The sequence below is a fragment of the Falco rusticolus genome, chromosome 3 (genome assembly GCF_015220075.1).
Source record: "Falco rusticolus isolate bFalRus1 chromosome 3, bFalRus1.pri, whole genome shotgun sequence".
NCBI classification, from domain to species: Eukaryota; Metazoa; Chordata; class Aves; order Falconiformes; family Falconidae; genus Falco; species Falco rusticolus.
Window position 1 is genome coordinate 121,184,585 of NC_051189.1, and position 26,817 is coordinate 121,211,401.

The 26,817-nt window shown below is 45.0% G+C and overlaps 1 protein-coding gene across 2 annotated transcripts; it reads left to right on the forward strand.

The window, feature by feature from the left end:
- Positions 1–889: 889 nt before the first annotated feature.
- LAPTM5 (lysosomal protein transmembrane 5) lies at positions 890–26,817 on the forward strand. 2 transcript variants are annotated; one of them, XM_037379024.1, is made up of 8 exons: positions 890–1,051; positions 10,903–10,996; positions 19,731–19,807; positions 20,484–20,612; positions 21,131–21,256; positions 21,769–21,864; positions 25,106–25,198; positions 26,031–26,817. In XM_037379024.1, the coding sequence occupies exons 2-8, from the start codon at positions 10,906–10,908 to the stop codon at positions 26,103–26,105; spliced, it is 687 nt and encodes a 228-aa protein (XP_037234921.1). In that variant the 5' UTR covers positions 890–1,051; positions 10,903–10,905; the 3' UTR covers positions 26,106–26,817. The 2 variants fall into 2 exon arrangements, with proteins under 2 accessions (XP_037234921.1, XP_037234920.1); XM_037379023.1 differs by lacking the exon at positions 890–1,051 and adding an exon at positions 1,322–1,497.

Sequence of the window (26,817 nt, forward strand, 5' to 3'; positions counted from 1 at the left end):
AAATATCTACACTGCAGAGATCCTTGGCTTTGGAGGGGGACCCTGGACATAAAAGCATGGCCAATCTTTTATGGACAATCTGATTTAGGTTATAAGTTGACCCTGTCTCAGATGCAGTGTCTCCAGGGGCATTCAGCTACTTACACTTCATACCATCACTGCCTAAAACTCCTGACTTTAAAAAACATCACTGTGGAACTTCAGTGGCATTTGGGAACATCCATTCAGCCACACTGAAGTTTTCCAGCACACCTCCCTTAACACGGCTGGATGTGTAGTACTTGAAACAGATTTGGAGGGCTATGGAACAGCTACTTCCTGGCACCAAGGTGGAATTTGTGCATTTAGTTTCATGAGAACAATACAGAAAACCTCAGCACTGCAGGGCCCTGATGCTATGCTGCTTGGGAACGCTCCTGGAAGCATGAAACAAGAAACTCAGTGAGAACATTTGGGATGCAGAAACCGGGCATGCTGGCATACAGGTCCCCTGAGAGCTCGTCCAAGGATGCCCAACTTCTTCCTTACATTTACTTGCATTTACTGGCTGGAGAGCCGTCACCCTGCAGTGGCCTTTCCCAGGAAGCCGGAAACTCAGGTCAATCTGCTCCACAGAAAGTCTCAAGCATGACTTTTCTGTCCCGTAGTGTGGGGAAAGATGAAAAGAAAAGGAAAAATAAAGGTTTTATGAGAATGGTAATTAAAGAGCACATTTTACTAAGTTCAAGCAGGGGCGGACAGTCTGATGTCCTCCACAGCGGCTGTCACCAGGCTCAGATATCTCTGTTGCTTTTCTTTTCCAGGAGCTGACATAAGCATAAATGTAAAGCATAACATAAATTGCATCAGCTGTCCCAGGAACCAGGAGCAAATCTGCAGATCTCTCAGCCAACAACCTTTCACCATCTCTCTGGTCCCAGAGTCCAAGGCTGCTAAAGCATTGGCTCCCAGGAGCAGTTCCAAGGAACAGTGACTTTGCTGGCGAGGAAGAAGCCGCTTCAAACTGAGCAACTTGGATACTTCACCACAAAAACAGCAGGTCAAGTTTAAGGTGAAATTCTTGCCCCTCTGCTTTTATTTTGTGATGATTTTGTAGGACAAAGCTGCACTCTGCTTCAGATCCCTCCTCTCCCCGTATATCTCATTGCTGGCCATCTCCTGCCTGAAGCTGTATTTGTGCTTATATTTGCCATCTGGGTTGTGTAAGCAGTTAAAAATCTGTTAGAAAAGCAACAAAATTTTGCTTTCTTTATTACTGAGAAATCAAACAACTCATGTGACTTCGTAGATGACTTAATACATTTATAGACCAGGAAGGAAGTTGAGCTGTGCTGCTTGCTCTGCTTTGCAGTGGGGTGGCTGCTGCAAATTCAGCCTCATCAGCTCACAGCGGTGCAGGGGAATCAGAAAATGACTGCCCAGACAATGACTGAGCCCCCCAAATGTTGCTTCTTCAATACCAAGACAGCAACCATCGCTCTAGGGATCTTCCACATGGTAAGCTGCAGGGCTGAGAGTGGGGACAGGGAGAGGGAGACACGGAAAGGAGCAGAAGTGTAGCTTTGCATAAGGTGTAATCATCCAGATCACAAGGTTTCCTGGCTTGACTTTTCCATGTTCCCAAAAGAAAAAAAAAACAAACAAAACCAAACAGTGATTTAAGAGGGGTGGACAAAAGAGAAGAAGGGGGAGGCAGGAGAGCAGGAAGAAATTTATTGTACTGGGAGGGTTTTTCAACTATTTTCCCCTGGCTCTACCAATTGCAGCTCATGGAAACTCACTTTGCATTCTGTTTTGCCCTTGCAGTTTAATTCAGGAGCTCTTACCTGGGCAAGGGGTGTAGCTTGGCCCAATGTGGCTACCTGGACCTGTTGGTTAGAAACAGGGCAGCACATTGGCATTGGAAACTGAAATTATGGGTCACTGGAGGGAGGAGGGATTTGGGCCCCAGGCAAGCAAAAGGCAAGTGAGCAAAGCTGCCTTATTTCTCTCTCTATGGCCAGTTGGGTGCTATATGCACCATTTTGGGTTCCATTTGCATCTATGGCTGCGTTCAGCTGCCTGGCAGCTGGCGTAACTGCTTGGAGGTGGGCACAGATGACAGCAAACAGAGGCAGCAGAGCCTGGAGGGCCATTTCTTCCATGCCACCTGGTTGCACAGAGATGCTTTCAAGTGGCTTTAAGTCATACTGAGGATGTGGTTTCTCACACAGCAAAGGCACCTAAAATAATCCCATCTGTTGCACTCGGTGTGCAAAGTCACAGGTGGGAAGCCTGCAGTGTGATAACAGTTAACGGTGGCTCTTAACCCACTCCTTGCACAGGAAAGGCAGAGTGAGGGGACCTGCAGCCTGCAAACCTGTGCTGGACATGGCAGCTGTGGCAGGAAGGATATGCCTTGCCCCCCCTGCAGCACCACTCTGCTTACCTGGGGCAGCAGGAGCAACCCATGCTGTCTGAGCAAATCTTCATGGCACCAAAGTGGCGTCCCCATGCTCACAAAGCCAAGTTGGCAGCCTAACGTGCTGTTTAATGGTTTTGATTTCCACGATGCCATGCCAGCATACATTGGTGGAGGATTCAATTCATTAAATGAAAGGCAAAGAAAGCTGGAGATCAGCTTCTTTGCTTTTTTGGATAGTAAGATAAAGGGAAAGCATCTCATGAATGGCAGGATTTCATAAACACACCAGGAGTTGGTAGCACTATGGGCTGGTGGTGGCAGCTGCAGCGCAGCATCTCTGCACCCCCCTGTTTTGGGGCAGGAGGTAGTCCCGTGACAGCCCAGAGCAAGAGAGCAGAGAAACTTGGGTCTACATCACATCTGCATGCAGTGGAACTGCCAGCATCTTTCCCCTGGCTTTACTTGAAAGCCAGGCACTGTAGTGGCATTTCCATGCCATATTTTAATCATTTGGGCACCTCAAAAATATTAAGAGATTAGTTAAAAGAATCATGCAATTTTCTAACCTTTTTTGCCTTCTGCTTTTTGCATATGTAGATTACACCCTGGGCAGGCTACTCCTCTTTTGCCACCAGCCCAATGTTTATAATCTCACTGCTTTAAAGAAAAAGAAGTGGCTGCATTTCTTGTGCATTCTCATTACCCCAAGACACAAAAATTGAAACTATCAAAGCTGAGAGTCTGCAGCAGAGCACAAGTCATTTCTGACAACCAATTAAACATATAGCTGTCACAGAGGGATGGTCAGGAATTGTTTAGAAATGGGACCCTGCTAGGAAGTATAGCTGAGCTCTGGCATGGAGCTGGCAAAATTAAAGGTCTGGGCAAAGATGGAAAACACAGGACAGGGAACTACAACACATTTACTCCAGAAAGCTACGAGCGTGCCATGCGACATGAGCTATCTGTTATCACTGGTGAAACAGAGGTAACAGAAAATGAATTATTTTTTTCTAGCTGGGAGGAAAAAAGGCTGCTTTGTCTTTCTCAGAAGCCAACAAAGGCTTTGAACCAAGGCACATTTTTCTTGTTAGTGTTTCACCACGATGCCACTAACAACAGAGATTCCTGATTTGCACCAGTGTGTGATGGAGGAGAACGAGACACCACTTTTCAGTGCTAGTGGCTAACAGGGAAAACTCAATTACCAGTGACATCATATGAAGGATGTGTTATTTCAAAAGAGTTTTGTGGGTCTTTTGAAGATATCTGGTGAGTTTTGAACAGCAAAAGGCAGAGAGCCTTGGAGTGAGCCTTCACAGTGCTCATGGGAAAGTGTTTGTGGAAGACGTTCAAAGGTCCACTGTGGGTGAGCAAGGGAAGCCGCTTTTCTTTGCAAAACAGCAACAGCAAAAGTCATGAGACAGATGTCCTGAGTCAGCCCCGAAGTCCAGCAGCCTGTCTCCAACAGCAGCCAGCAGCAGCTGCTTAGAGCAGAAAGTACTGGAAGCAGGACAGGTACCAAGTGGTCCCTGCCCTGCGCATCTTCTGCAGTCAGTATGTCAGAGATTTCTTGAGTTTGAGGTTACATGAAAACTATCATGTGTACTAGCTGTTGTATTCAATAATCTCCAGCTGTATTCTGCTCACATTTTCTTTCCAGCCTTTTCTTTTCCATGTTTGACAAGTTCTAGTGTAACAGGACTCTCCGTGAGCAGAGGCTGGTTCATACACTGTCTTTTTTATCCCTGTGAATGTTATCCCTCTCCTGACTGTCAGCAGCGGTGACATGGTTCAAATCACTAATTCTGTGTGGTGTACGTAATTGTGTTTTATACCTTATTCTATATAAATAAAAGGATAGGTATTTGTGACAAAACACTTAAATTCTCTGCACTGCTAACTGAGAGAGGGTAAAGGAGGGATGCTGGGCCCTGAAGCCAAGGGATGCTGCCGGGTGTGGTGTCAGTCCCTTCTAGAGCAGACTGGTCTTGAAGAAAAGTGGTTCACCCAAAGCCAGGCAGCAAGCTCAGCGTGGCAGTGTGGGCAACTGGGGGTCTAGTGCAGGAGCTGCCTGCTGACCCTGTTATATGTGGGAAAAGTCTGTGCTGAGTATGAATGTGACTCTGAGACCATCTTTAAAACAGACTTGCCCATTGCCCACAGCGTGTCTTAAGCATGTTCACAGGAAAAGACTTAGCAGTAATAACTCCACCTGATGTTTTAATGAAGATCAAACTCTCACATTGCAGTCAAAGCCACTGACATGTGTCCCCTTTCTGCTCTGCCAGGGCACGATTTGGCTTGGCTTCACCCGGCACCCAACAGATCACAAGCAACATAAACTCAGCATGAGACCATGGAATCTGCCCATGCTTTTGGAGCAGATGCCACAGAAGCACAGCTGGGTTCTTGCTCTGCTCTTCCTCTGTGCATGCTGGTTTCCCCAGTGCCAGGGCTACCTGGGTGGGAAACAGCCCCATGTCTCTAAATGAGAACTCCTGTGCAATTCACCCACCATTGCAGTGACCAGGTGGATGTGGCTGGTGGGCAGGAGGGTTTGGGGTCACTCTGTGAAACTTTGTGGCGCATCACTGCAAAAACAGAATGGTAATTACCATAAGATACGCACAGCCATGATAAAGAGGGTCCCCCATGGAGAGTTGGCCAAGTCACGACAATCACACCAATATGGCTACATGCCATGCTCACTTTATTAAACAAACAGGTCATATTTATAACTTAAACCAACCGCTCACACGACTTTACACACAGGTGATTGGATAAAAGTTTCTGGTCATGTGGGTGTCCATGTCGCTGATCGGTGAGCATGCTGCAGGCACCTGATCAGAGTGTGCCGATGAGAGTGTGTTGATTTCACGGTTCCCAGGACTTGCTCTGCACCTGGCTTCTTGTTTGTGCATAGCTTGTTTTCCTTCTCACACTGCTTGTTCCAAGGACAATTTAAAGTTGCTCTGCAGTTTCAACTAACAGGCCTGGGTTGTCCAACCCGGACAATGGTAACATATATCCTTGATCCTTTAAAAATTCCTCTACACCACGATGTGCAAGATCAACACAGGGCATGTGATGCCAGGGAGCATTAGCAAACAACATGACTTGGGTTTAGGCTAAGGAGCCAGAGATACTCTTGAAGACCAGGGCTGATCCAGTAAAGGATATAGGAAATGGGCAGGGGCAGCCTGAGCCCTCAGCTGTTCAACCCTGCTGCTGCTGGCTCCTGCCAGAGGAACCATCACTGCAATACCAGAACCTATAACTCCCCAAGTCCCTGTGGGTCCCACTGTGTCTGTACCTACTATATCATCTCAGTGGGTTTCTTTTTCACAGAACCCCTTGGAAAACAGTTTAATTTTCAGAGAAGGTTGTCTTGTCTTACTTCTTTAAGAGATAACACAGAATAGCAACCATTTTTTCCTCTACCTCTTCTCCACCTTTTTGATCATGTAACTGCAGCTGGGCAGAGGGAAGGAAAAGGAAAAGGGGATTTATAACTTAGCAGTGACTTAGATGATTTGCTACATCAATACTGTTGGCTTATATCAGTATATGTTATTGCTGTGGGTCCTAGTGATGAATCATAGTGATGCTGGCTGATAGTAATGCCATCAAACACAAGCTCTCAGGCTTTGTGGCGATGTCTTGTCCTCTATAAATTAGATCTGTCTCACTGCGGATCTCTCCATAGACAGTTGAAATAAATCATGGGCACTCTCAAACAAATGGGGAAGAAGGAGGGGAATGAGGAGGGGAATTAGAGTTGTGTCATTAGCAAAGCTTCACTGGGTGTTGTGAGGTGACTTGCGGGTGACTTCTGAAGAAAGCATGGAGGAATTTATCCTTCTGCTCATCAGCTTCTCCCTCCTAGGCATCAGCAGACCTCAAGTTATTTGACATTAGCTTCAAGAACAAGGCTGGACAGTTACTTCTGTGCATACAGCACAGAACCTGCAACTCATTTGCTGCTGATCCCTGAATAGAGCCAAAGGAGGCCTTAGAAAGCAGCACATCTGTACCTTGGCCTGGCCTCAGTCACAGACAAGCTCTTCTCTCTGGCAGCTCTTTAACTCAAGGAGCAGAGTCTCACCTCTGGGACCTTCCCCAGGTCTGATCCTCACCTGTGGACATGACTCATGTTGATAACAGAGTGCGATTCATTGCGCTTTCACCAGGCTGTGGCTGATCCAAGATGTTCAGCAGACCCTGTGCTGCTCCCTTGTCCTCCTGGAGCACCTCTGCTGCACAAACAAGTGAGGAGAATGAGACAGCAGGAATGGCAAGATAAAATGTTTTGAAAGGAAACCAAATGGGAGCTAAAACCACTCCTCACTTCATCCTATGTTGCCACAATGACTGCTTTTAAATTAAAGTAAGAAAAGGCAAAGCTCTGAAAGTATAGCATTTAATGTGGAGCTATTCGCCTTCAAAGTGCTGGGTGTCACCTGGCTCATGTGCACCACTGTCAGGACCCTTCACAGCACCCCAGGGCATTGTCAGAGCAGCATGTCACTGACCCCAGTAACCCTTGTTTGTGACGGCTTCAAGCTCTTCTTCCAGAAACACTTGGTGTGAAACAAAAAAAGGAGCAACCATCACCCCGAGGCCACGTGCATAAAGATAAATTATTTGGAGATCAGTCAAGCTGCACAGACAAAACGGTACATGACCCAACATCTATCAGCAGTTTAACCCCACTGCAGCTGCAGGAAAATTACTCACCAGGGAATGGGGGCTGCTGGTGTCATGCTGTTAAGATTCTGTCTTGCAAGACACCCCGAGTTTAACTGCCTTGATTTAACAACTGGCTTTACCTCAATCCTACATTATTTGGCTAAGTAACTTCATTTCCTGGTGTTACAGATCTTTTTCTGAGAAATCTGAAGCACTCCTTTGAAATGGAGACAGAAACAAGATGAGCATTGTCCTCCAAAAGTTGCAGCTATAGGAGGTAGAATAAGAAGGGCTGGCTGCTGGAGGGGCTGGGAGCCTGCAGAACACCAAGCAAGTTGTGGGCCAGGAGGTGACATTTCCTATTTTAAGCCTGTCTCTCTCCTGTCATGACATAGCAATAAGAAAGGGAACTGAATGCTTCTCTGAGCAGTCCTGTCTGTCTGAAATGGGAGCCTTTCAGTTTCTTCTGGAGCTGAAGGGTGAATCTCGAGTGAAAATACGTACAGCCTTGCAGAGCAAGGGGTGCTGGGCAGGCGCCACATCAGTCTTCGTCTACCTTCTCAAGTTGGGGCGAGACACCCACTGTAGAGGTTTCATCACCTTGTATGTATATTCTCTACAGGAATAAATAAGATTGTCACATGCCAGGAAGCAGCATGTCAGAGCCCAAGTCAGGTGATGGGAAAGTATCTTGGTCCTCACATGGCACTTGTGATGGAGAGCCAAGGGGAAGGCCTGGAGATCGTTGCATGTTTTATCTCGTTGCAGTTCACTGGCTCATTTTTTCTATGCAAAAGCCCTTTTAAATGGGAAAATTAAACCAATTTTCACTTTAAAAGTCTTCTCCATAGTCTTTCTGGTTGAACTGAGGTTTTCTATTGGACATGTACTTACTTTATGTGACTGCAGTTGATCTGGTTGTGTGGCTCATTTCAAAACCTGCAAGGAAACCAGAGCCTCTTTTACTCTACTGTTCCCCTCTTTGATAGCCATTGGAGATAGTTCTTCATGCTGAAGTTTAGCCTCTGGCTCTGCTCTGGCTGTAAAACCATCACGGATGGGGGCATTTGGGATCTGATGTCCTGCTTTCACTCTTGTCGTTCAGGAATGAAGCTGATATTTAGGGCTCAGATCACCCATTTGTTCAGCCCTCCACTTAACAGAGACCTGAAAAACTGATTTCTTCCTATTCCATGTTGACATTTGAAGGAATTGACCAACACGAGCAATAAGGGAAGTGAAATCTCTTCAGGAGCACATACATGAAACCTCTTAGACAAGTTAGGGCACTTGAAGTCAGCGTGTGATCTCCATGTTAGTTAAGAGATCCTTTACACCCCTGGGGAGACCTTCATGTATAAAGAAAACTTCAGACTGATGCAATTTCATCCTTGATAAGGTTCAATGTTTCCATAGGACTTTACATGGTGTTACATTAAACTGAATTCATGTTCACTTTTTTCTGTCCCCACTAATGAGATCTAGATATTTCTCCTTTCCCTATCAGCCTCATGAACAAATTGCAAAGTTCATTTACTGCACAGCAAAAATCTAAAATGCAATGTGTTGCCTGTAGTTGAACAATGTGATATCAGACAGGCCAGGACAAAACACAACACATCCTTTCTTCCAACTCACATGCTAAATAGTATTTTAAATTCAGAGGGAAGGTTTATGGTGGGATACAGAGTCCCAGTCCCCACTGCAGCAGCAGTGTGGTGTGGTGGATGCTCACTCTAGAAGCAAAAGGCTCTGGGGAATGTGATACAGCTCTTCTGGAAACTGCACTTGCAGCTTGTGGTGCAGAAAGATTGTGAATCTGGTTTTGAAAATAATTTCTAGGTCTTATGCAGCTAAGGCATCGACAGTGGGAAAGTGTGTTCTGCTCCTGTCTCTGCTGCAGGCCATCCCTCCCAGCCTGGCTTCCCTATTTCTAGGGCAATGCAAAGCCTTTCTTTCTATGCCTCTTTCTTCTTTGCTTGCAATGTCAGCCCTAGCACACCTGAACACACATTACTCCTGCTCGAACTCTGTCTGGCTCTCATATGGCACATCCAGCCATTGCTCTGCAAAAGACAAAACCTATTCTCTCTCCTGCTCCCACCACAGCTAGGTGGGCATCATGCCCTGCAGTTGCTGGTTTCATACTGCTTCCCACACATCAGGTTTGCAAACACAAGAGCAGACCACAACAGTTCTGCTTCCTCCTTGCCTGCATCACTTCTTTAGGCAGTTTTGAAACGGAAGGCTTCTATAGCTATTGGAGAAATGTTTTCTCAGCTTGATGGTACCCGAGCTTCTGTTGATCTTGGTGGCAGATACAAACCTGCTTCTTGCATCAGTGTGGGGTTCAGATGACTCTCTTTTCATGACAGCCTGGTTTTTTTTGATGGTACATTTGTTGATGGCTCCTGCCCTGGTAGTCTGCAGAATGGGTAGTCCCAATGCTGGATCCAGTGGCAGGGGGGTGAAGATGGAGACTCATATTCGCACATGTTTCTCCATCTTTTGCACACCTCAAGATTTCCTCTCTTGCAGACACAGTTCCCACGTCTCCAAAAAAAACCTGCACAAGTCATAACGATCCTTGCATTTCTCCTGGTCAGACTCCTGCTCTCTGCTCTCAGGTTGTGCCCTGTTGTGGTGGCAAGAGGTCCTCCGGGACAGGGGTAAAGCCCAGGCAGAGAAGTAGCAGCTCTTTGCACAGCAGCAGAGGGGTCAGGGATCTTGTCCAGAAAGCAAGTGGAATCTGCTGGGTGAAAAGCCCATGTTCCTTGCACTCTCAGGGAACGTAGAAGCAGGCTTCCTCCCCCACCATCCACACTGTTAAGCCAATTTTAAAATAACACAAGACACACAATGCTGGTTTGGGGAAGTGCAGCTGTAGGTATAGGGCTGGCAGGCTATGCTGTGCTCCAGCTTGCTCCAGCCTAAACATGCAGAAGAAAGGAAAGGCATACCAAGCATGAGGCAGGACAGTAGAGATCGGGAAACATGGAAGAAAATGATGAACCAGATGAGGTGCATGGTGCCATCAGAAATGTGCCATCTCGCTATACAGTGCTGAAACTGTCAGTGAAGTAGTGAAGGAGCAATAAATGGCAGCAGAGTAGCCCTTTGCCCCTAAGAGGCGTTACTTGCTCTGACAGCAGCAAGAGGAGACCAATGCTCCATTGTGGCCCTGGACTTCGTGCTCTTGAATCCACAGCATCTGGTCCCCTTGGCAGTGCTACTGGTAGCATACACACCAGCAGGGTGGGATTGTCCCCAGGAGGGATGCGGTGGGATGTTTGGCATTGTGGCTACTCATTCCCTGGCTTTACTTGCATGGAATTACCCTAGACTTGTTGTCTGAGGTACTCCATGGTGAGGTCTCCAGCCTTATGGAAGTCTTCTGCAGCCCCTGACTGCCCAGTGCCCCACACGTAGCAGGAGCTGTCCCTAACCTGGGGGTCAGAAATTGATTTTTCACTGCAGATCATCACTGCTTGGATACAGACGTTCAGTGCTAGCACTGAGACCACAGCTCTAGACCTCACTCCATCTCACAGCTTGCTAAAGTCAGAATGGAATGAGCTCTGGAGTCTGGGGTTTGATAGTCCGGTTCAGAAACTTGGAGAAAATTATTTTGGTTCAATATGAATAAAGCACATTTGGAGATTTTTCTTAGATAAGTAAAAGAAGGGAAATTATATTTCTGTCATTGAAGTGCTATAGCTAGACTTACAGAGAGCTTTATTCTTTTTTAGTTTCTTTTTACACTTTAAAACACTGTGCCCACTGAATTGTGTCTTTTGTGCTTCTAGGTTATGAGCGTTTTGCTGCTGATTGAGTACTCCCTGGAGGTGGCGAGTGGGAAAGGCTTTTGCAAAGACCTGGACAAGGATTACTACAGAATTGGTAGGTCACAGGGATGCTGGAAAGCAGCAAGGGTCTGTGGGTTGAAAGTGAGCCCAAGGGCCTGCATTGGTACCTCTTTCTTTTTCATCAAAAATAATTGGAAACAGGTATTCAGAGCAAATGCATCAAAAGCTCAGACCCAGAGACAACATTTAGGCTCTAAAGATTTAGATTGTGGTTTATGCCATGGCTGTGTTGGCTTTTTGGAGACCGATGTGGAGCCCAGAGAAGTTGCCTTTATTACAGTGGATCAGGCCCTCAGCCCAAACTCTCCGGTACCCTCATAATCCTGCAGCCTTCCCACTCCCTCTGTAATACACTTGGCATGAATCTGACAATCCTGGTTTCCCCTTCTCTCCCTTTCTCCCAACTGTAGGTCATTTAAGTCTTACATAGACTGTTGACCTCCTTCCCAAGTTGGGCATTTTCCTGGAAAACACTGAAGTGTCTGACAAGCTCCTCAGTGGACCTAGTCTGGCCAGTGACCTCAGTCCCAGAGCAGGGAGAAATTGCAGCCCCACACCACACCCCACAGGTACATGGGCTACCTGATATTGCCACCAGTACCCTGCCCTCTGTGCCATGGAGTCATCGCCTTCTCATTACCCATCATGCCATGCAGGGGTCTCCTACCTCACAGCTGAAGGCACTTCAGAGGGTCACACCAGCCCACCTCCCTTTCCCCCCTGTCCCTTTGGTCCCCATCCCCAGATTTTCCCAACCCCTTGTGTTTTTTTCAGAACATTGGCTGTCTGGAAGAAACAGACAGGCTGTTTCAATATCCCATAAATAGTCACGAGCATCACATTCAACATGGTTGATTGGATTACTGTGATTTGAACTCAGAAGGATTTAGCCTAATTTTCAGAGACCTGGCAGTTATCTCATGTGGGGTGTCATGTAAAAGAAAATAACTCCCCCAACCTCAAATATTTCTTAACCAAGCTAATTCTGCATGAGGCTGTTTGGAAGCAACAAGCACAGGGTGCTTTTTCCTTTTCTTAGTCACTTTTTGGTATATTCCCACAAGCTGAGATAACCCTTCACTGCTGTGCACGGAACGAGGCTCCCACACCCTGCATTGTTTCTCCCTGCCAAGAAGGCTCCTGGACAGAGAAAAACACAACTCACAGCAGCAAGGTCTTGCCTGTTCCTTGCTTCTCCAGCATGACCTTCCCCAAGCTGCAAGCATGCTTAGAGAGGCCCCCTGCAAGTGGAGGAAAAGGAAACCAAGTACAGAAGATTCCTGCACATCCCAAACCCACTTGCCCCTGGGGAAGGAGTCAGACACAGTGGAAAGCACCAAAACAGGCATAGTCACTGTCTGGGAGTAGTTATTGCTAACAGATGGGTTCACATGTTTCAAAAGAGCCCAGGTGGGTTTTAGGAGTTACTACTGTGATCTGCCAAGGCTGTTTTGAAAGGCATCAACAGTGAGTGGAAAATGGAAATTTGGGTGAGCCCTGCTAAGAGGACACTGAGTGAGGGTCTGCTGCCATGGTTCCCATCTTCCGCATGGGCCAGTGTTTCCAGCAGCCCAGTCTGGGTGGGTTGGAGGCTCCTTGGCTTAGCTGTGGTACACAGAGGTCCCTCTGCAGCTGTGGCTCAACTCAACACCCAGTAGACTTGCATGATGACCACTTTGCACAATGCTTTCTGCAGAGCTTTCCCATCAGGGCAACATGCAATACACCAGCTCTAAAACCTGGCTGTTTGCCGGGTGCCTGGGAGCAGCACAACGTAAGTAGGAGAATCCAGTTTCCCATTTCCATAATGTAAGTTTCTGGTTTAATTTTGCAGATGAAAACTGAGTAACATGATGCAAGTGTGACCTTAAGGTCTTCCTCCCCATTTTGGCTTTGTTTTTTTTTATTGGTTTTTTTTCTGGTTTTGTTTTGATGTACCTGGCTTGAACATGGCTGTAGTTGGAAACACTTTTCCTGAGGGCGGAATAAGCACCTGCATTCTGACTAATACAGTGATCTGAACCACTGAAAACTGAATCTGATATTTGCAGACCAGAATACTTTCCCACAGATACAGTTAGGTAAAAATAACAATTTTTTTTCGTTAATTTTTGCAGAAAGACCATCCAAGACAAATAATACTTACTTTTCTTCCAGTATCTAAACAAAATATTCTTTAAAGAAAAAGAAACAAATCTTTGAGACAGATTCTTCAGATAATTTCCATGCAAAACTATTATGTTTTCTAAGCAAGTTGTGCATTTCTGCAAATCTGGAGGGTTTTCTTTAAGAATAGAACCATTCCGAGAGAAATTGCCCCCATTTTTAACATCCCCCCACTTCCCACACAATCAAAATGACAGGTCTTCCCCCTCCCCCCTCTTCCACTGCCTCCTACACAAAAAGGAATATTTTATAATGAAGTTCTCAGCACTTCCACTTGGCTTCTCTTCCTAAGCATTTCAAAGGGCTCTGCTTGAGAGACCGTTTTCTGATTATAGTTGGAATAAACATAGCGCAACCCTTCTATTTCCAGAAACTAGCAGGGAAGCAACACAGCAAAGCAGTACGGAAAGTTCAATTTGACTTCAAAACCCAGATGGAAGAGTTGGAGAACAATTTAGAGAGATGTTTTGTCAATGCCCTCAGCATCTGCTGCTCTATTTGTAGATCCTGCCAGATTAAAGCAAATCTTGGAATATATAATGCTAACGCTGTAGTCATGGCCAAAGAATATAAACAAAGCAAGGTTTATGGGAAAATGCTTTTCACATGACACAAGAGGAAAAAATACATATAGGAGTTCTTTATAAGGAATCAGAGCTCCCTCAAGATTTCACATCAGTAAGTTTTACTGCTTTAAGAACAGGGTATGGGATGGGCCTCCACCTCCACAGATATGGCCAGGGAGGGGAAGGAGATCTGGGTTTGTTACAGGTTTTTCCCATTGCCAGGGTAACAGGGAGGGTGACTGGGACAATGCCCTTAGGAGAGGGATGCTCTGTCCCTTGCAGTCTGATACTCCTTGCTACCTTGGCTTACAAGATGCCACAGGCAGCACAGAACTGAAAGCGCTCCTCTGGAATTTGTTTTTTGTTGAAAATTGACTAAAAAATTAATATAAGACCTGCTGAAAATGTTAGATTAAAATGGGAATGAGGGATCAGGTTCTTCTTTGTCTTTGGGAGCCTTGAAGATGATCTTCCCACCCCTCATGGGGTCAATGCCAGGATGTTGGCTAATCTACAGTAGATCTAAATTTACTACCAAACTAATATTTAAGGAGGAACACAAGATTAATTTTGGCCAGGCTTTGCTCCGTGGTGATTTGGGGCACTCAGTTGCAATCTGGAAGAATTAGGTTCAAATCTTTATGCTATCTCTCACATACAGCAGAAATCTGGATGTGCACTTCCCATGCAGCCTCCCCCATTTCCAGTCTAGTAGAAATCTCATTCTGGAGCTGAGAAGCCTTCCTAGTAAAGGTTGTCTTGGCAGTGCTTCATTCCTGAAAGCATATGAGTTTTGGCAGACTAGCTTTTCCTGCTGGAAAAATAAAGCAAAAAAGCCAACTCCCCACCCCCACCCCCCAAACATTTCAATTAAAACCTCCTTTACCAGTTCTAAGCTGCTAACGTGAATGGTGTTCTGCTTTGAAAAGATTACATGCCACTGCTCACCACAGGTAAATCTTTAGGATGTCTTCAATTCATGCCTGTCTACAGTCTGAGTGTTAATCACTTTTATTTTTCATTAATGACTATAAAAATTGAGGCTGTGGACAAAGTACAACTGGAAAAGTTGTTTCAATTTCTGTCCAGTCAGCCAAGAAAAATACTTCAGTTATGCCTAAAGACCTGCGCGCACAGCGTATACCATATCCTATATGTACCATTTCCTATGCAGAAAATATTCCCTTCTTCTCTGATGAAAAACGAATGTGGCTAAAGGGACTGGGAGGCTTCTTTCCCCCACTGGTCTTGCCCATTCTTTGAATGCAGCTGTCCAGAAACAACACAGGTAAGCCCTGCAGCTTACCACAACATTGAATCAGACACTGCCATCCCTGATAATCTGTGAGTGCAACTGTTAAACCACAGCTTTATGAGCCCTCTTTGTATTTCCCATGCCAGTTTATTGGGCCATAAAACAGAACGGGGTTTCTCTGCATTCATGAGAAATATTAGGACTCAATGTCCCTCCTGGCTACATTCAGGGCAAAAAAAACCTGATGTGAGGTCAATAATAATAATAATAATAAAAAAAGACATTTGGCAAGTAAATGCTCTGTCTTCCTGTTAGATGTGGGGTGGGTTTACTACTCGACAGCGCTGCAAACGTCTAGTGTTGCTCTGGGCGGCTCTGCCATATGCCCCCATTCTGGCCACCCCACCTCCCCAAGGAAAATGGCATTTACTTCACAGAATGTATGTATTCCTTCTCATTAAAGCCCCTGGGATCTCTGGGACACTCAGGTAGCGCCAGAGAATTTGAGTAAGAAAAAGCATAAGAAAGAGCATGTTATTTTTTTTGTTGCTGCTGTTTATTCCTGTATGCTTTTGGAAAAAGGGGGCAAGCTCTCACCACACCCTCTGCCAGCAATAAAGTACCCATGCCAGTGTGGAGGTGGCCACAGAATGGAGATATTCCTGTAGGTAGGATATTCTAGGGCTTTGTGAGGAGCAACATTTTTCCCCTGCCTGATTTTGTAATTATCGAAGCAGAGCAAAAGTACTGTGGATCCCTGGAGGTCTCCAGTCCGACCTACTGCGTGAAGCAGGGCTGACTCCAAAGCTGGGGTAGTTTGCCCAGGGTTTTGTCGAGTTGAGGTTTGCAGATTCCCCCGGGTTAGAATTCCACAACCTCTTTGCACCCCTGTTCAAGATGGTATCACCTATTGTAAATTTTTCTTCCTTTTAGCTGGAATTTCCTTTATTGTAACAATTGCCTCTTGTTATGCAGTAACAGCCCTCAAAGACCCAACGCACCTTCTACAGGGACAAATCCTGTCACTCTGAATACTCCGGTACTTTCTAAGGTGCTGTAGAGGAAAACAGGTTATTCCTGAGATAGGCACCCAGATGACCGTGTGGGAGGAACAGAGAGGAAAACAGTGGAATGATGCCCCTGTGTTGGAGATTGTCCAGGTACTCAAGCTTGGTTCAAGATTCCTAAAATTTTTTTTAAGTACAAGAGAGACAAACATTCAACATACAAAGGCCAACTAAGCATGGAGGGAAATACTGAAGAGACTTAAAAATTAAAATCTTACATTTTTTGCCAACAGACGCTGGGCATGGAAAGAGTCTGTTAGCCACAGGAATATGGTTTCTAGGGTCTGCTGTAGCTGAAAGTGCCTCAAATCCCAGGGATCCCCAAGGATCTGCCGCTGGTTCTGGAAGGCAACTTGCCGCTCTGCCAGCCCTTGAAAAGTGTTCCAGGAGGCATTTGGCCTCTCCATAGAAACAAATCCCTCGTTCCCATCTCATGGAGGGTCTGCACAGACAGGGCTAACAGCCAGCAGCTACCACCGAGGGGGTCACTTCTTTAGCCCATCTGCTAAATGTGCTCCACAAAGAAAGAAGTAATTTTGTTTAAGTAAAATCTTTGATGGTTGAGATAAAATCTGTTATACTAAACTGCCCCTGGAACAGAGAGATCTGCTGTCAGCAGAAAGGGCGACTGTATTTGCTGTGAACAAATAGAAGGCAAACAGTGCTTGGAAAGTTGTTTTCTCTTGGTTTTCCTTTTCTTCCCATCCTTTCATGTCTCTAAGGTTGAGGGCTTTTGGGGGGTTTTTTGTTATTTTGTTTAGGGTTTTTTTGATCTAGGTTCTGCTTGCAAAATTCAGCTGGGTTCTGCCGACAATTAGCCTGCAGAAGCAACGGCCAGTTGCCCAATTAATTAGTGAGCCTGCTGAGAGAGCTGGAGCATAAGACCACGTAGAAAGAGGCAGAAAAACACAGCTGTTTTGAATCTGAGGAAACACCGTGCTAAAAAGATAAACCCTCTCTGGGGCAAGTTTCTGATGGTTGGTTCTGGGAAGAAAACCAGGGAAAATGGCTTCAGGCAGGTTGGGGTTTAATGGGAGTGGGATGTCTTTTTATAGCTGTTCTCACAAAAGCTGAGACTGTCTCCTTTGTTAAGCTCTTTTTTTGTTTGGATTTTATGCTGTCCTGGTGTTAATCTTTGGTTCTTTGTGCACCAGATCACAGCCTTGTGTCGGCTCTCATGCTTCTGAAAGGTGGGTTTGGGTTTCTGCCTTGAAGCTGAGGTTCTTCCCACGACCCTCACAAGCCGCAAAGCTGCCAGCAGCCTCTTCTGCAGCACAGCCCTTTCTCCATTGCCCTCCCCTCACTTGGGGTTTGCTGAATTTGGGGTTTCTTTCTTTGCTGTTTTCTGAGACTTCTTGTTCTGCTTCAATTCTCATTACTTTGTGGTAAATAGTTCCTGCTTTGGGCATTTATATCGGGTTATAAGTAAAAGCAATTTTCTTGTTCTGTGCAATCAGAAGTCTTTTTTCCTGATGTGGGTTAAGTGTTTGTTGGATACGTTTGATTGCTTCGTTAGGTCTTGAATGCCTGACACCTCTATGTGCAGCAACTCATGTAGTGCTCTCTTGAGATGAGCTATTTTTGCTTCTTTGAGGGATGCAGCCTCCTCAAAGGGTTTTTCCCTGAGGCCCCAGGAAGGAAGAGGCTTCTCATGCTCAGGGAATAAGTACTGGTCAGAGCTTCATCTCACACTAAAGGTTCCCCATCAGCAAATCTCATCTCTAGAGGAGAGTTGAGCTTGTTGCTAATTCTTGAGAAGATCATAAGGGAAAGTTAAAATATCTTTTGTATCAATGCGTTTGAATGAAATAAAGTGCACTCTCTGCTAGCAGCTTAAGGATGTGGGCAGTGTTGCTGGTGGTGCCAACCATGCTTGCTACCAGATGTGGCTCAGCCCAGCTATCAGGCAGGTCCTCTGCAACCCTGGAAAGGCTCCAGAGCTTCTCGGTATCATCTTTACTCCTTTCTTTAACTGACATTTGTCCATACCCACATTGCTTAGCAGAGCCTGGATGCAGTACTAGGCAGTTTGCATATGCTGCAGCTGCTGCATCTAATGGGCACCCATCTCCTGCCAGATGCCGTGGGCAGCACCGGCTGGTAGGTCTGCCCTTTTCCAGCCTGGCTCTTCCCATGGCTTGGGCTAAGTGTTTGCATTTGCTCCCTCAGAGTAACTGGCCAAATTATGGCATAGCTGTGACTGCTGCAATGCAAATGTTTTGTTGCTGAAAATAGCAGTGTTGGTGTTATCTGCCTGAAAGAAAGGGTGGGTTTCTCTGCCTCAGTGTCCTGGTAGATTATTTTATGCTACTGTCAGCAAATCTAGGAAGTGAGTTAAGGACACTTTGGTGTATGGCCAAGGACTGAAATACTCCCCCACCCCACTAAAAATGTAATGTGCTACCAAAGCTATAGGCAAATGCTCAAAGCTGAAGGAGGTGCAGGGGCATTTTTGTGGGGAAAAATGGGTAACATGGAGCAGTGAAGGATTTCAGAGCAGCTGGAATATATCGGGGATCCAACAGGCTAAAGCACAATTTCTAGGTTTCTTTGTAAAAGAGGTAATGGGGGAAAAAAAAGTTAGGCACTAGATTTAACAGACATGGAATAAATCGGGCAGTTGGCAAGAGGGGAAAACAAGCCAGCAATCAAACATTTCTGATGTTTGAGAAAAGTACCCGTGGAAAGGATCAGTTGCTTTTAAAAAGTCAGAAAAGTTAAGTTTGGCTCTTTTCTAATAAAATTAAACCCTTTATTCAAGCATTTGGGAGCTGGAGACCCCAGGCTGTTGCTCTTTTAAACTCTGGTAAAGCCGTAAGAAAGGAATTGGAGAGCGAGTTAGAGGATGAACCATAGCAGACTGTACATTATGCAGAGGCAGATAAAGAAAGTAGCACTGTCTCACCTTTGGAGTGAGCTGCCCATCCCTGCCCGTTCCACCCCCCACCCCCCCCCTTTTAAAAAAAAAATACAGAAGCAAACTAGCTTTACAGAGAACTTTGCACTGTCTAGACTGCTACAGAGATCAGACGTTTATGCTGTATAGTGCAAGCAAGCCTTTGGTGCTCAGCATCAGGGCAGGCTGCAATACCAAGAGGGAAGATTCCTTCCTGGGAACTCTTAGGTGGGCAGCTGTGGGTACATAGGAGACCACCTCCTGCACCCAAACCTGACACTCGGTGATCCACACCAGCAGTGGGTCATTAAAATGCATGTTTCTTGTCTGCTGGTGAATCTTGCAGCACTTTCACCAGATTTCACTGTTGGTTACTTTATCTGTGTTTGAGTCTCAAAATAATTTTAAATTCAGGTTTATTAACCATTAACCCAAAGCGCTTTGTGCTTTTTTTTTTCCTTTTTTTTTCTCCCCCGCCACCCACCCCACCCACCCCCCCCGCCCTGCATTTTACCTTAATGTGGTAGCCTAGGATATATAACGTTTCAGTCCAGGCAATAAAGGCTTTTGGCTCCAGTGTGCCCCAGCTGACACCTTGCTTAGCCTGGCAGCTAAAGAAACAGAGCTTCAAAGACAGGTGAAAAAGTGAGTATAAAAAAGGAAAAGAAGGAGACCTTCAAGCTGCATGGAACTCACATGGCATGTTCAATCCTTTCAGCTAATTTATACACATTTTAATTCTTCCTTAGAGGTATGATTGAATTAGGACATTAGCGTCCAGCTTTTAGTAATGTGGTGATTACTTTTATGACTTTTAGCTGATGTCATCACCAGTTTCCTGTTGATCATCATGCTGTTCATCATCAGCTTCAACCTCCTCCTCGGTGTGGTGAAGGTACGTTCTCCATTAATGATGCTTAGTTGCTGGCTGAGGCCTCTCTGAGTTTGGAGGTGTTAGAGGAGGGGACTGGAGGGAGCTCCCTGAAAATACTGAAGTAGGATCAGAAAAGCAGATAAATATCTCCACTCGCAGTCTCAGGCTATCTGCAAGGCTGCTAACTGCCAGATTTACTGAATCTGGGTGACATTTCCATCACAACTTTTTTGTGTTAAGGAATGGAAGTGTTATGATTTGGAAATGTTGGTTTATTGCCTCATTTCCTTCTCGTTTTGCAAGTCAGACTTTGGAAGGGAACAGTAACTCTCCTGTTACACTGTGGATTCATTTCCCATTTCAGAGGAAGACGTGACCGTGCATTGGTATGGGAGCCCAGCTTTCTCTGTAGTGGTAAACTTTGGGGACAGCTGAATGACAGATCTGATGGGCTCTAGTGCTAATGTTGCATAGTGAAAATTCACAGAAACTTTCCAAGGGGGTTGAAAAAAAATCAGTGCTGATGTCCTTCATTGTTTCTGAATCAATTGTCACCACAGCATGTGAAATTAGATGCAGAAAGTCCAGGAAAGTATTTGCTTTTGGAGTACCTTAATATATGTCCTTTCAGGTATTGCTAGTTGGTCTCATTTTCCCATTAAGGACAGAAATAACTGGCATTGCTTTCCTTCCTTAGAAGAGGGAACGTCTCCTGATCCCATTCCTTGCTCTGCAAGTCATGGACTTTCTCCTCAGCCTCCTAACGATGCTCAATTCCTACATACAAATCCCAGCAACCATTTCTGTGTCCTCCCTTAGCCACGTGGTAGGTAACAACTCACTTCTGGGGTGATCTTCTCAGTTGTCTATGAGCTGGAGACCAATGTGCAATGTAGGAGTAAAGGATCATTATCTTGGGCCACAGTTCTTCATGGCAAGGCAGTGCCTGTGCTGGCTGGGGACGGGATGCAATCCTGGGGGGCTTGAGGGTGTGTAAGGAGAATGAGTGGCAGCTAGGACATTGTTTCCCATGTCTGGGAATCTTCCTGTTGATTTTTTTTTCCTGTCTCATGGCTTTGGGGAGGTTGTTCAGGGTGTGCCCATGCTAGGAAGGGTTTCTTGCAGATAAGCATGGCTCCAGATGGAGACCCCTTCTGTGGAGCTTGTATAAATCTGCCCAACAAGATGGTTTGCTCACCATTTTGGCTAGTATAAGTGGATTAAATAGCTTAGGCTGTCAATGTGAGCAATGCAGAGGCCTTGTGTAAAATGTGAAAAAAAATCTATGGAAGTGATGCACTCCTGTAATCATAACGAAATTCCTGTTCCCTGCCCACCTTGCAGCAGGGACACTCGAAGATCCCTTTTCTGGCTCTGCAGCTGCTGGACTTTTGCCTGAGTATCCTCACCCTCTGCAGCTCCTATATGGAGGTCCCCACCTATCTCAGCCTCAAGTCTTCAGACAATGGGGTAGGTTATGAGCAAGCTCAGCTCATTTTTTATGCTGTAAACCCCTATGAAGTTTCTTTCAGTGGCTGTCAAGACAGACCAAACTGGCTCTGATCTCTACAGTATATACTGATGACAAAGAAGGATTTTTCCATATGTTCTCACCAACACAGTGTTCTTGACTGACAGCTTGCTTAAGCATGTTTCTTAAAAGTACACCTTAATCTTATGGATGCAAATTGCAGAGCAAAATGATTTGGATGGAAACCTGCCTGCACACACTGAAAATGCATCAACTTTTCATCTTTATTAAACAGTCGTGCTTCTAGTTCTCATTTAAATAGTCTTCTGAAAATCTTTGCCAAAGGAGAGTAAACAGCAGGAGGAAAAAAATATCCCTGTACTCTTTCTGATGAGGAAGGGAAGATGGCCTGTCCCACCTTTCCCACAGGCTGGCTGAGAAACCTGCTGAGACCTCCACCATCTTGTGTGACCCTGGTTTTATGACTGAGACCCTCTCCCTCTTTTCACAGGGCTTTTTGCCAGCCCTGGAGAAGATACCAACAGAAGAATACGCCAAAGTGATGGTCACCTTCACCATTGTGTTCATTGCTGTCATCTTCCTGAAGGTAAATGGCTGCGGGGTCTGGTGAGGCTGAAATGAAGCTCTTGCCTGGGGCACAGGATGAACTGGTTTCACATCTTTCTCAAATCTGCCTGGGGTGGGGGTTGGGTTGGGGTGTAGGATTGGAAAGCCTTGTTGGTCTCTCCTTGGGCATAACAGGAGCTGTGCCTCAGCCCAGCATCCAGGGCAGATCTAATGTTCATATCACTGGTTTTATGCTTCTGTAGATGTGAGTTATAAAGCAAAATCTCTCTTAAATCCAGAAACTATTACTGCCCATTTGTCTCTAGAAGGGTAAGATGTTTGAAAACCAATATAGGAAATTCTTCTGCTACTTGTGTGCCCAAATTAGATTACTAAGCAGCAGGTTAGATCTTCCACTTGGCTAAGTCACTGTGTCCACACTGATGTAAGCAGAGTTATGCACACTGATACCCTGAAATTTAATTAAAACCCATGATCTGCTAAATACTGCTTGCATCTCAGAAAACTCCACTGTGAGATGCTTTCTATTCTTCTTGCTTCGATGGAACAGAGAACATGTTTTCCACTGAGGGGTTTCAGACCAGCTAAGAAAACTAGATCTTTCCAGGTACTTGAGCAGATTCTGTCACAGTGAAAAATGCCACTTAGCAGGAACACATTTTTTATTTAACTCTTCCCATGTGGCCAGACAGGTCAGTGTGGAGTGGAGTGTCTTATAAGATTGCACTGCAGACATGACTTCAGCTTATCTTTTAATATCTGCATAAACTGCTCAATAGGAATGGAGATAACCCTGAAACCCAGCTGGCAGCGTGGGTCTTCAGCAAAAATCTCACTGACCTGGCAAATGGGTTGATCTGAATTTTCCACAGGTTAGCTACAAGATTGCTTAACTTGCAATGACTTTTTGCACTGGAGTTTGTAGGAGGGAGGGATGGGGGGAGGATAATTAAAACAACAATGGGCAGGCACAAGCACTCCTTGGCCTGCTAAACTCCCCAAAACAAGTTATTAGGAACTCCTTCCTTTAAAATCAGTGACAATCCCTCTCTTATTTCATGTGCAGCAAAACCATTTACATGACAGAGTTCCTCCCAGGTGATAAAGATCTGATGAGGAACATGGCAACATGAAACATTTTAGACCTAAAAAGACCATTTGACCAATTTAGGGTGCATAATTTTCAATTCACTGAATGCCTCACACCAAGGTAGTATCTAAATAGGTTGCACTAGTCCAGGATCTTTTTGCATAAATTGACTTGCTTAATGACCCATTGCAAGCCTTTATTCCTCTTACACCAAAATGTGGTTTCTGTGTATCCAGTGCTGTTTGCCAGCCAACTCGCAGTTACTGTCCCCGCATAGCTATCTGCATCCCACACCATAGCATCATTCAGCTAAAAGGTGGTCTGTCAGATGGAAAAGAGATGGGGCACCTGCCCCCGTTAACACCTCTGCCAGTGACCTCATATGAGACCCGCAAGGCTTTACTCACCCTTTCAGCTGTAGATTTCTCTGACAATGCTAGAGGGATGGTCGTACTCCTCTCCTTCCTTTTCTCATGTATCACTACCCTTTGCAGGGAGCATGCCCTGTTGCAAAGCAGGAGTCTCTCCATGCAACCTCACAGCTCTTACCAGTGTGGTGGCTGTTAGTACATTTACTTGTAGAACCTCAATGTGATATCATGAGTTGGTCAAATCTAAGATCCTTGGAGATGCAAAGTATTCAAAGGGCAGAGGGTGAGAAGGGGTGATGTTTTCATAGCATCATTAGGGCAGTCTCACTTGCTGATCTGTGTATCCACAAGTAATCTTTATCTCACCTTGGTTTCGTAAAGTCAAGAGCATAGAAACCAAAGAGAATAAAATATTTCTGATGGGAAATAAAGGGTTTAACACAATTACGTCTGAAATGGCTCACTTATGACCTGTGGGACCAGCTTCCCATTCCCTTATTATGTCAATGGCTGCCAGAGAAGTCTTCCCTCTTCAGTTCTGTGTGGAGAAGGGTATCTTTCAGTGACTCTTGAGTGTTTTGAGTTAGCTGGTAATGGGATAATCCCAAGTCACTTACTGCCTTCATATAATCTGCGTACTAATGTTATTCTGCTTGAATCTGCTATTACTTGCAGCAGTCTTAACTGAAGTCAACTTCTTTGAACTTGGTGTAGATACTGGGTTGGCTCTGCAGCAAACTTTTCCTGAATAAAAATCAAAGAAAGGGGTTTTTTGTTGTATGATTTTTTTAAAAGTGTATTGGGGCTTCTTTTGCAGATCAGTGGATTTTTTTGTACAGTTTATATGACAGCTTCAGTGTCTTGCATGTTTGCTCTCTGTATGAAGAGGCTTTTGGAAGGGGGAAGGTTTTTGCAGTATTCCCTAAAGGTGGTCAAAGTTTGGATTTACTTCCTCATCTCTGGAAATGTGTTTGAGAGATGGATTCCTTCAACTCAGATACTTCATTCCTTGTTCCTGTTCTTTGTCTTGGCTTCGTGTCAAGACAAACAGTCCTCATTGTTCTAGGAAATCCTAAGCCACATAGCTTGTTTGGGGCATATAACTCCCTACATTCCTTTGAAAATGCAACTGTTTATAAAGTAGACTCTAACGCCAATAAAAATAAGAGGCACACAACTTTGCCTCACTGTGCAGAGTAGGGAAAATATTTATTTAATACGGTATGTTTCACAGGCCTTGCTTATTTTCGTGTGCCTCAATCCATCAATCGTTCCATTTTTCTTAGAAAAGCTCTATTTATTGCACCTTGTAAGTCTGTGAGGTGCAAGGTGGTCTTGTCAGAAAAGTGTGACTATTGCAAGTATCAGATTTTGTTGAATGAGCTGACCTTTCAAGTCAGTTCTAGTTGACCAGGGAGCCTTGGATGTCTGTGAGGTAGATGTGCCCAAGGTGCTTTTCTGAGACATCCAAACTATGTAGCCTGCTCAGAAAAACTACATGAAAGACATGCTTTCTTTTCCTACCTGGTGACATTGCACTCTCAGAGGTCTTAAGCATGGGCTTTGTATTTAATGGTATTACTAGTCCTATTGATTTCCCACACCAGTGTACTGTTCTGAACAGATGGAGTTGTCACCTCTCCAGCAAAGGATCAAGAGAGGCTGATTTAAGGCCCTGGGACACATGGTCCCAGGCTCCTGCCTCCAGAGAGGAGAGTAGGACTATAGCAAGCTGATGCAAAAGTGGAAATGCTCTTGTTGACTTGCAGTGCAACAGCAGACTCCCCTTTCCTTTTCAGGCCTATATGTTCAAATGCGTCCTAAGCTGCTTTAAGTATGTTAAAGCCAGCAAGAGAGAGGAGGTGAAAGTTGACCCACAAGCAGCTGAAAAGGTGAGTAAAGACTGCTTCAGAGTTACACCATGAAAAGGCATGGTTTAGACTGAGGAGATGCCTGATAATCCTTATTTTGCTTCTTTGGTGGTTTGAGAGATAGGTCAACCCTTCAAATGTGCATTAACAGGTACTAATAATCACTTTCCAATTATACTCCTTTAACTTTACTTTTGTACAAAATCTTTCAAAGTCAGTGGTATCTGCAAGAAACCTGAAACTCAGGCTCCAGTCAAAGCAGAAAAATTGGAATATACCACCTGTACTGTCTGATCCAGTGATGTGTTGAACGTTGCAATTGCAGTTGAACGTTGGTTGCTCTGCCTGATAGTGCTACCCTTGTTTAAAGTCCTTTGTCTTCACCTTTCATTGGATCACTGTCTGAGAGATTCAGTGCATTGCCCTTCATCTTAGTAGTTCGTTAGATAATGAATCTGAGTGTCCGTCCTTAGATTACTGATGATCTTTAATAGTAGGGTCCACCACTCTGACACAATGGAAAGATACTGAAGACCTTCCAAAAATAAGAGATACTGTAAAGATGGGGGAGAAGTAAAGAGGAAGAAGGTGGAATGCTAAGTGTGGGCATTTGTCTTGTTGAAACTTGGCAAATATGATGAGCCTTGTCTTGCCAGCAGTGTGTGCCCCTGCAGCAGAGTGGTTATAAAGTGCTGCTGACCTCTAACACTTCTGCATTTCTGCCCCTTCTGTCTTAAAGCCCATGTGGGGTTTTTTTACCCTGCTTTGAACTAGGTAGAGAAACACATGCAAGATCAAATCCACTTGATGCCCTTCGTGTGATCCTCAGAGCATAACTAATGGTCTTTTTCAGGCTGTCCTGCCATCGTATGAGGAAGCCTTAGAGCTGCCTTCCAAAGAATCCCCACCACCCTGTGTAGCAATCTAAGCTATGGTCATGGACGGAAGATGGTTTCTCTACTGCTGTTGGTGCCTCTTACCCCTTCTGTCAGATAGCCAGCTTCATTAAGAAGCCCTTACTTCATAGCAGTATCATGCTTATTACAATCCATCTCACTTCATGAGCCTACAAGGAGTGCTGGTGAACCACTGGAGCTGGTGCCTTGTTCTGCACTGGCAGTTTGGACCTGGTACTAATGAGCTGCAGTGCTGACTTTAACAAACTTGGCACCAGGCACCACAGAGGTTCCCACAACTGGCCTCTGACATGGCTAATGTCAAGTGTAGGCACTGGCCTGAATCCCTTGTCAGACTAGCTTTATGCTAGATGCTGTTTCTGTTCTGTCCAGCATCCAGCTCAGCAGCTGAGATGTTTAGGCAGTGGAATGAATGGGGTGAAAATGGGTAAGAACCTTTTTGCTGAGATAGTCCAACCCTGAAGTTCTGCTAACCAGCATCTGTTAATGAGGACCCTATGCGAAAGCAACCAGCAAAAGAATGAAGATTTCAAATGAACAACAATGCAGCTCTCATCCTGTCTGCTTATGATGATGATTATTAGTGTGTACTCCAGAATATACAACATGCTGGAATTGTCACAGTATTGCTCTGCCATTTTATACCTGTTGGCTTTTTTTTTTTTTTTTTGTGCTTTTAGTGTGACTTGATTAGGTTCAATTAAAAAAATGGCTTCAATACTT

Excerpts from the sequence above, each read along its gene's own strand:
- LAPTM5 (XM_037379023.1), top strand. The coding sequence starts at position 1,411 with ATGACTGCCCAGACAATGACTGAGCCCCCCAAATGTTGCTTCTTCAAT. Across the intron at positions 21,257-21,768 it reads TCAAGTCTTCAGACAATGGG|GGCTTTTTGCCAGCCCTGGA; the intron begins GTAGGTTATGAG and ends CTCTTTTCACAG. Across the intron at positions 21,865-25,105 it reads TTGCTGTCATCTTCCTGAAG|GCCTATATGTTCAAATGCGT; the intron begins GTAAATGGCTGC and ends TTTCCTTTTCAG.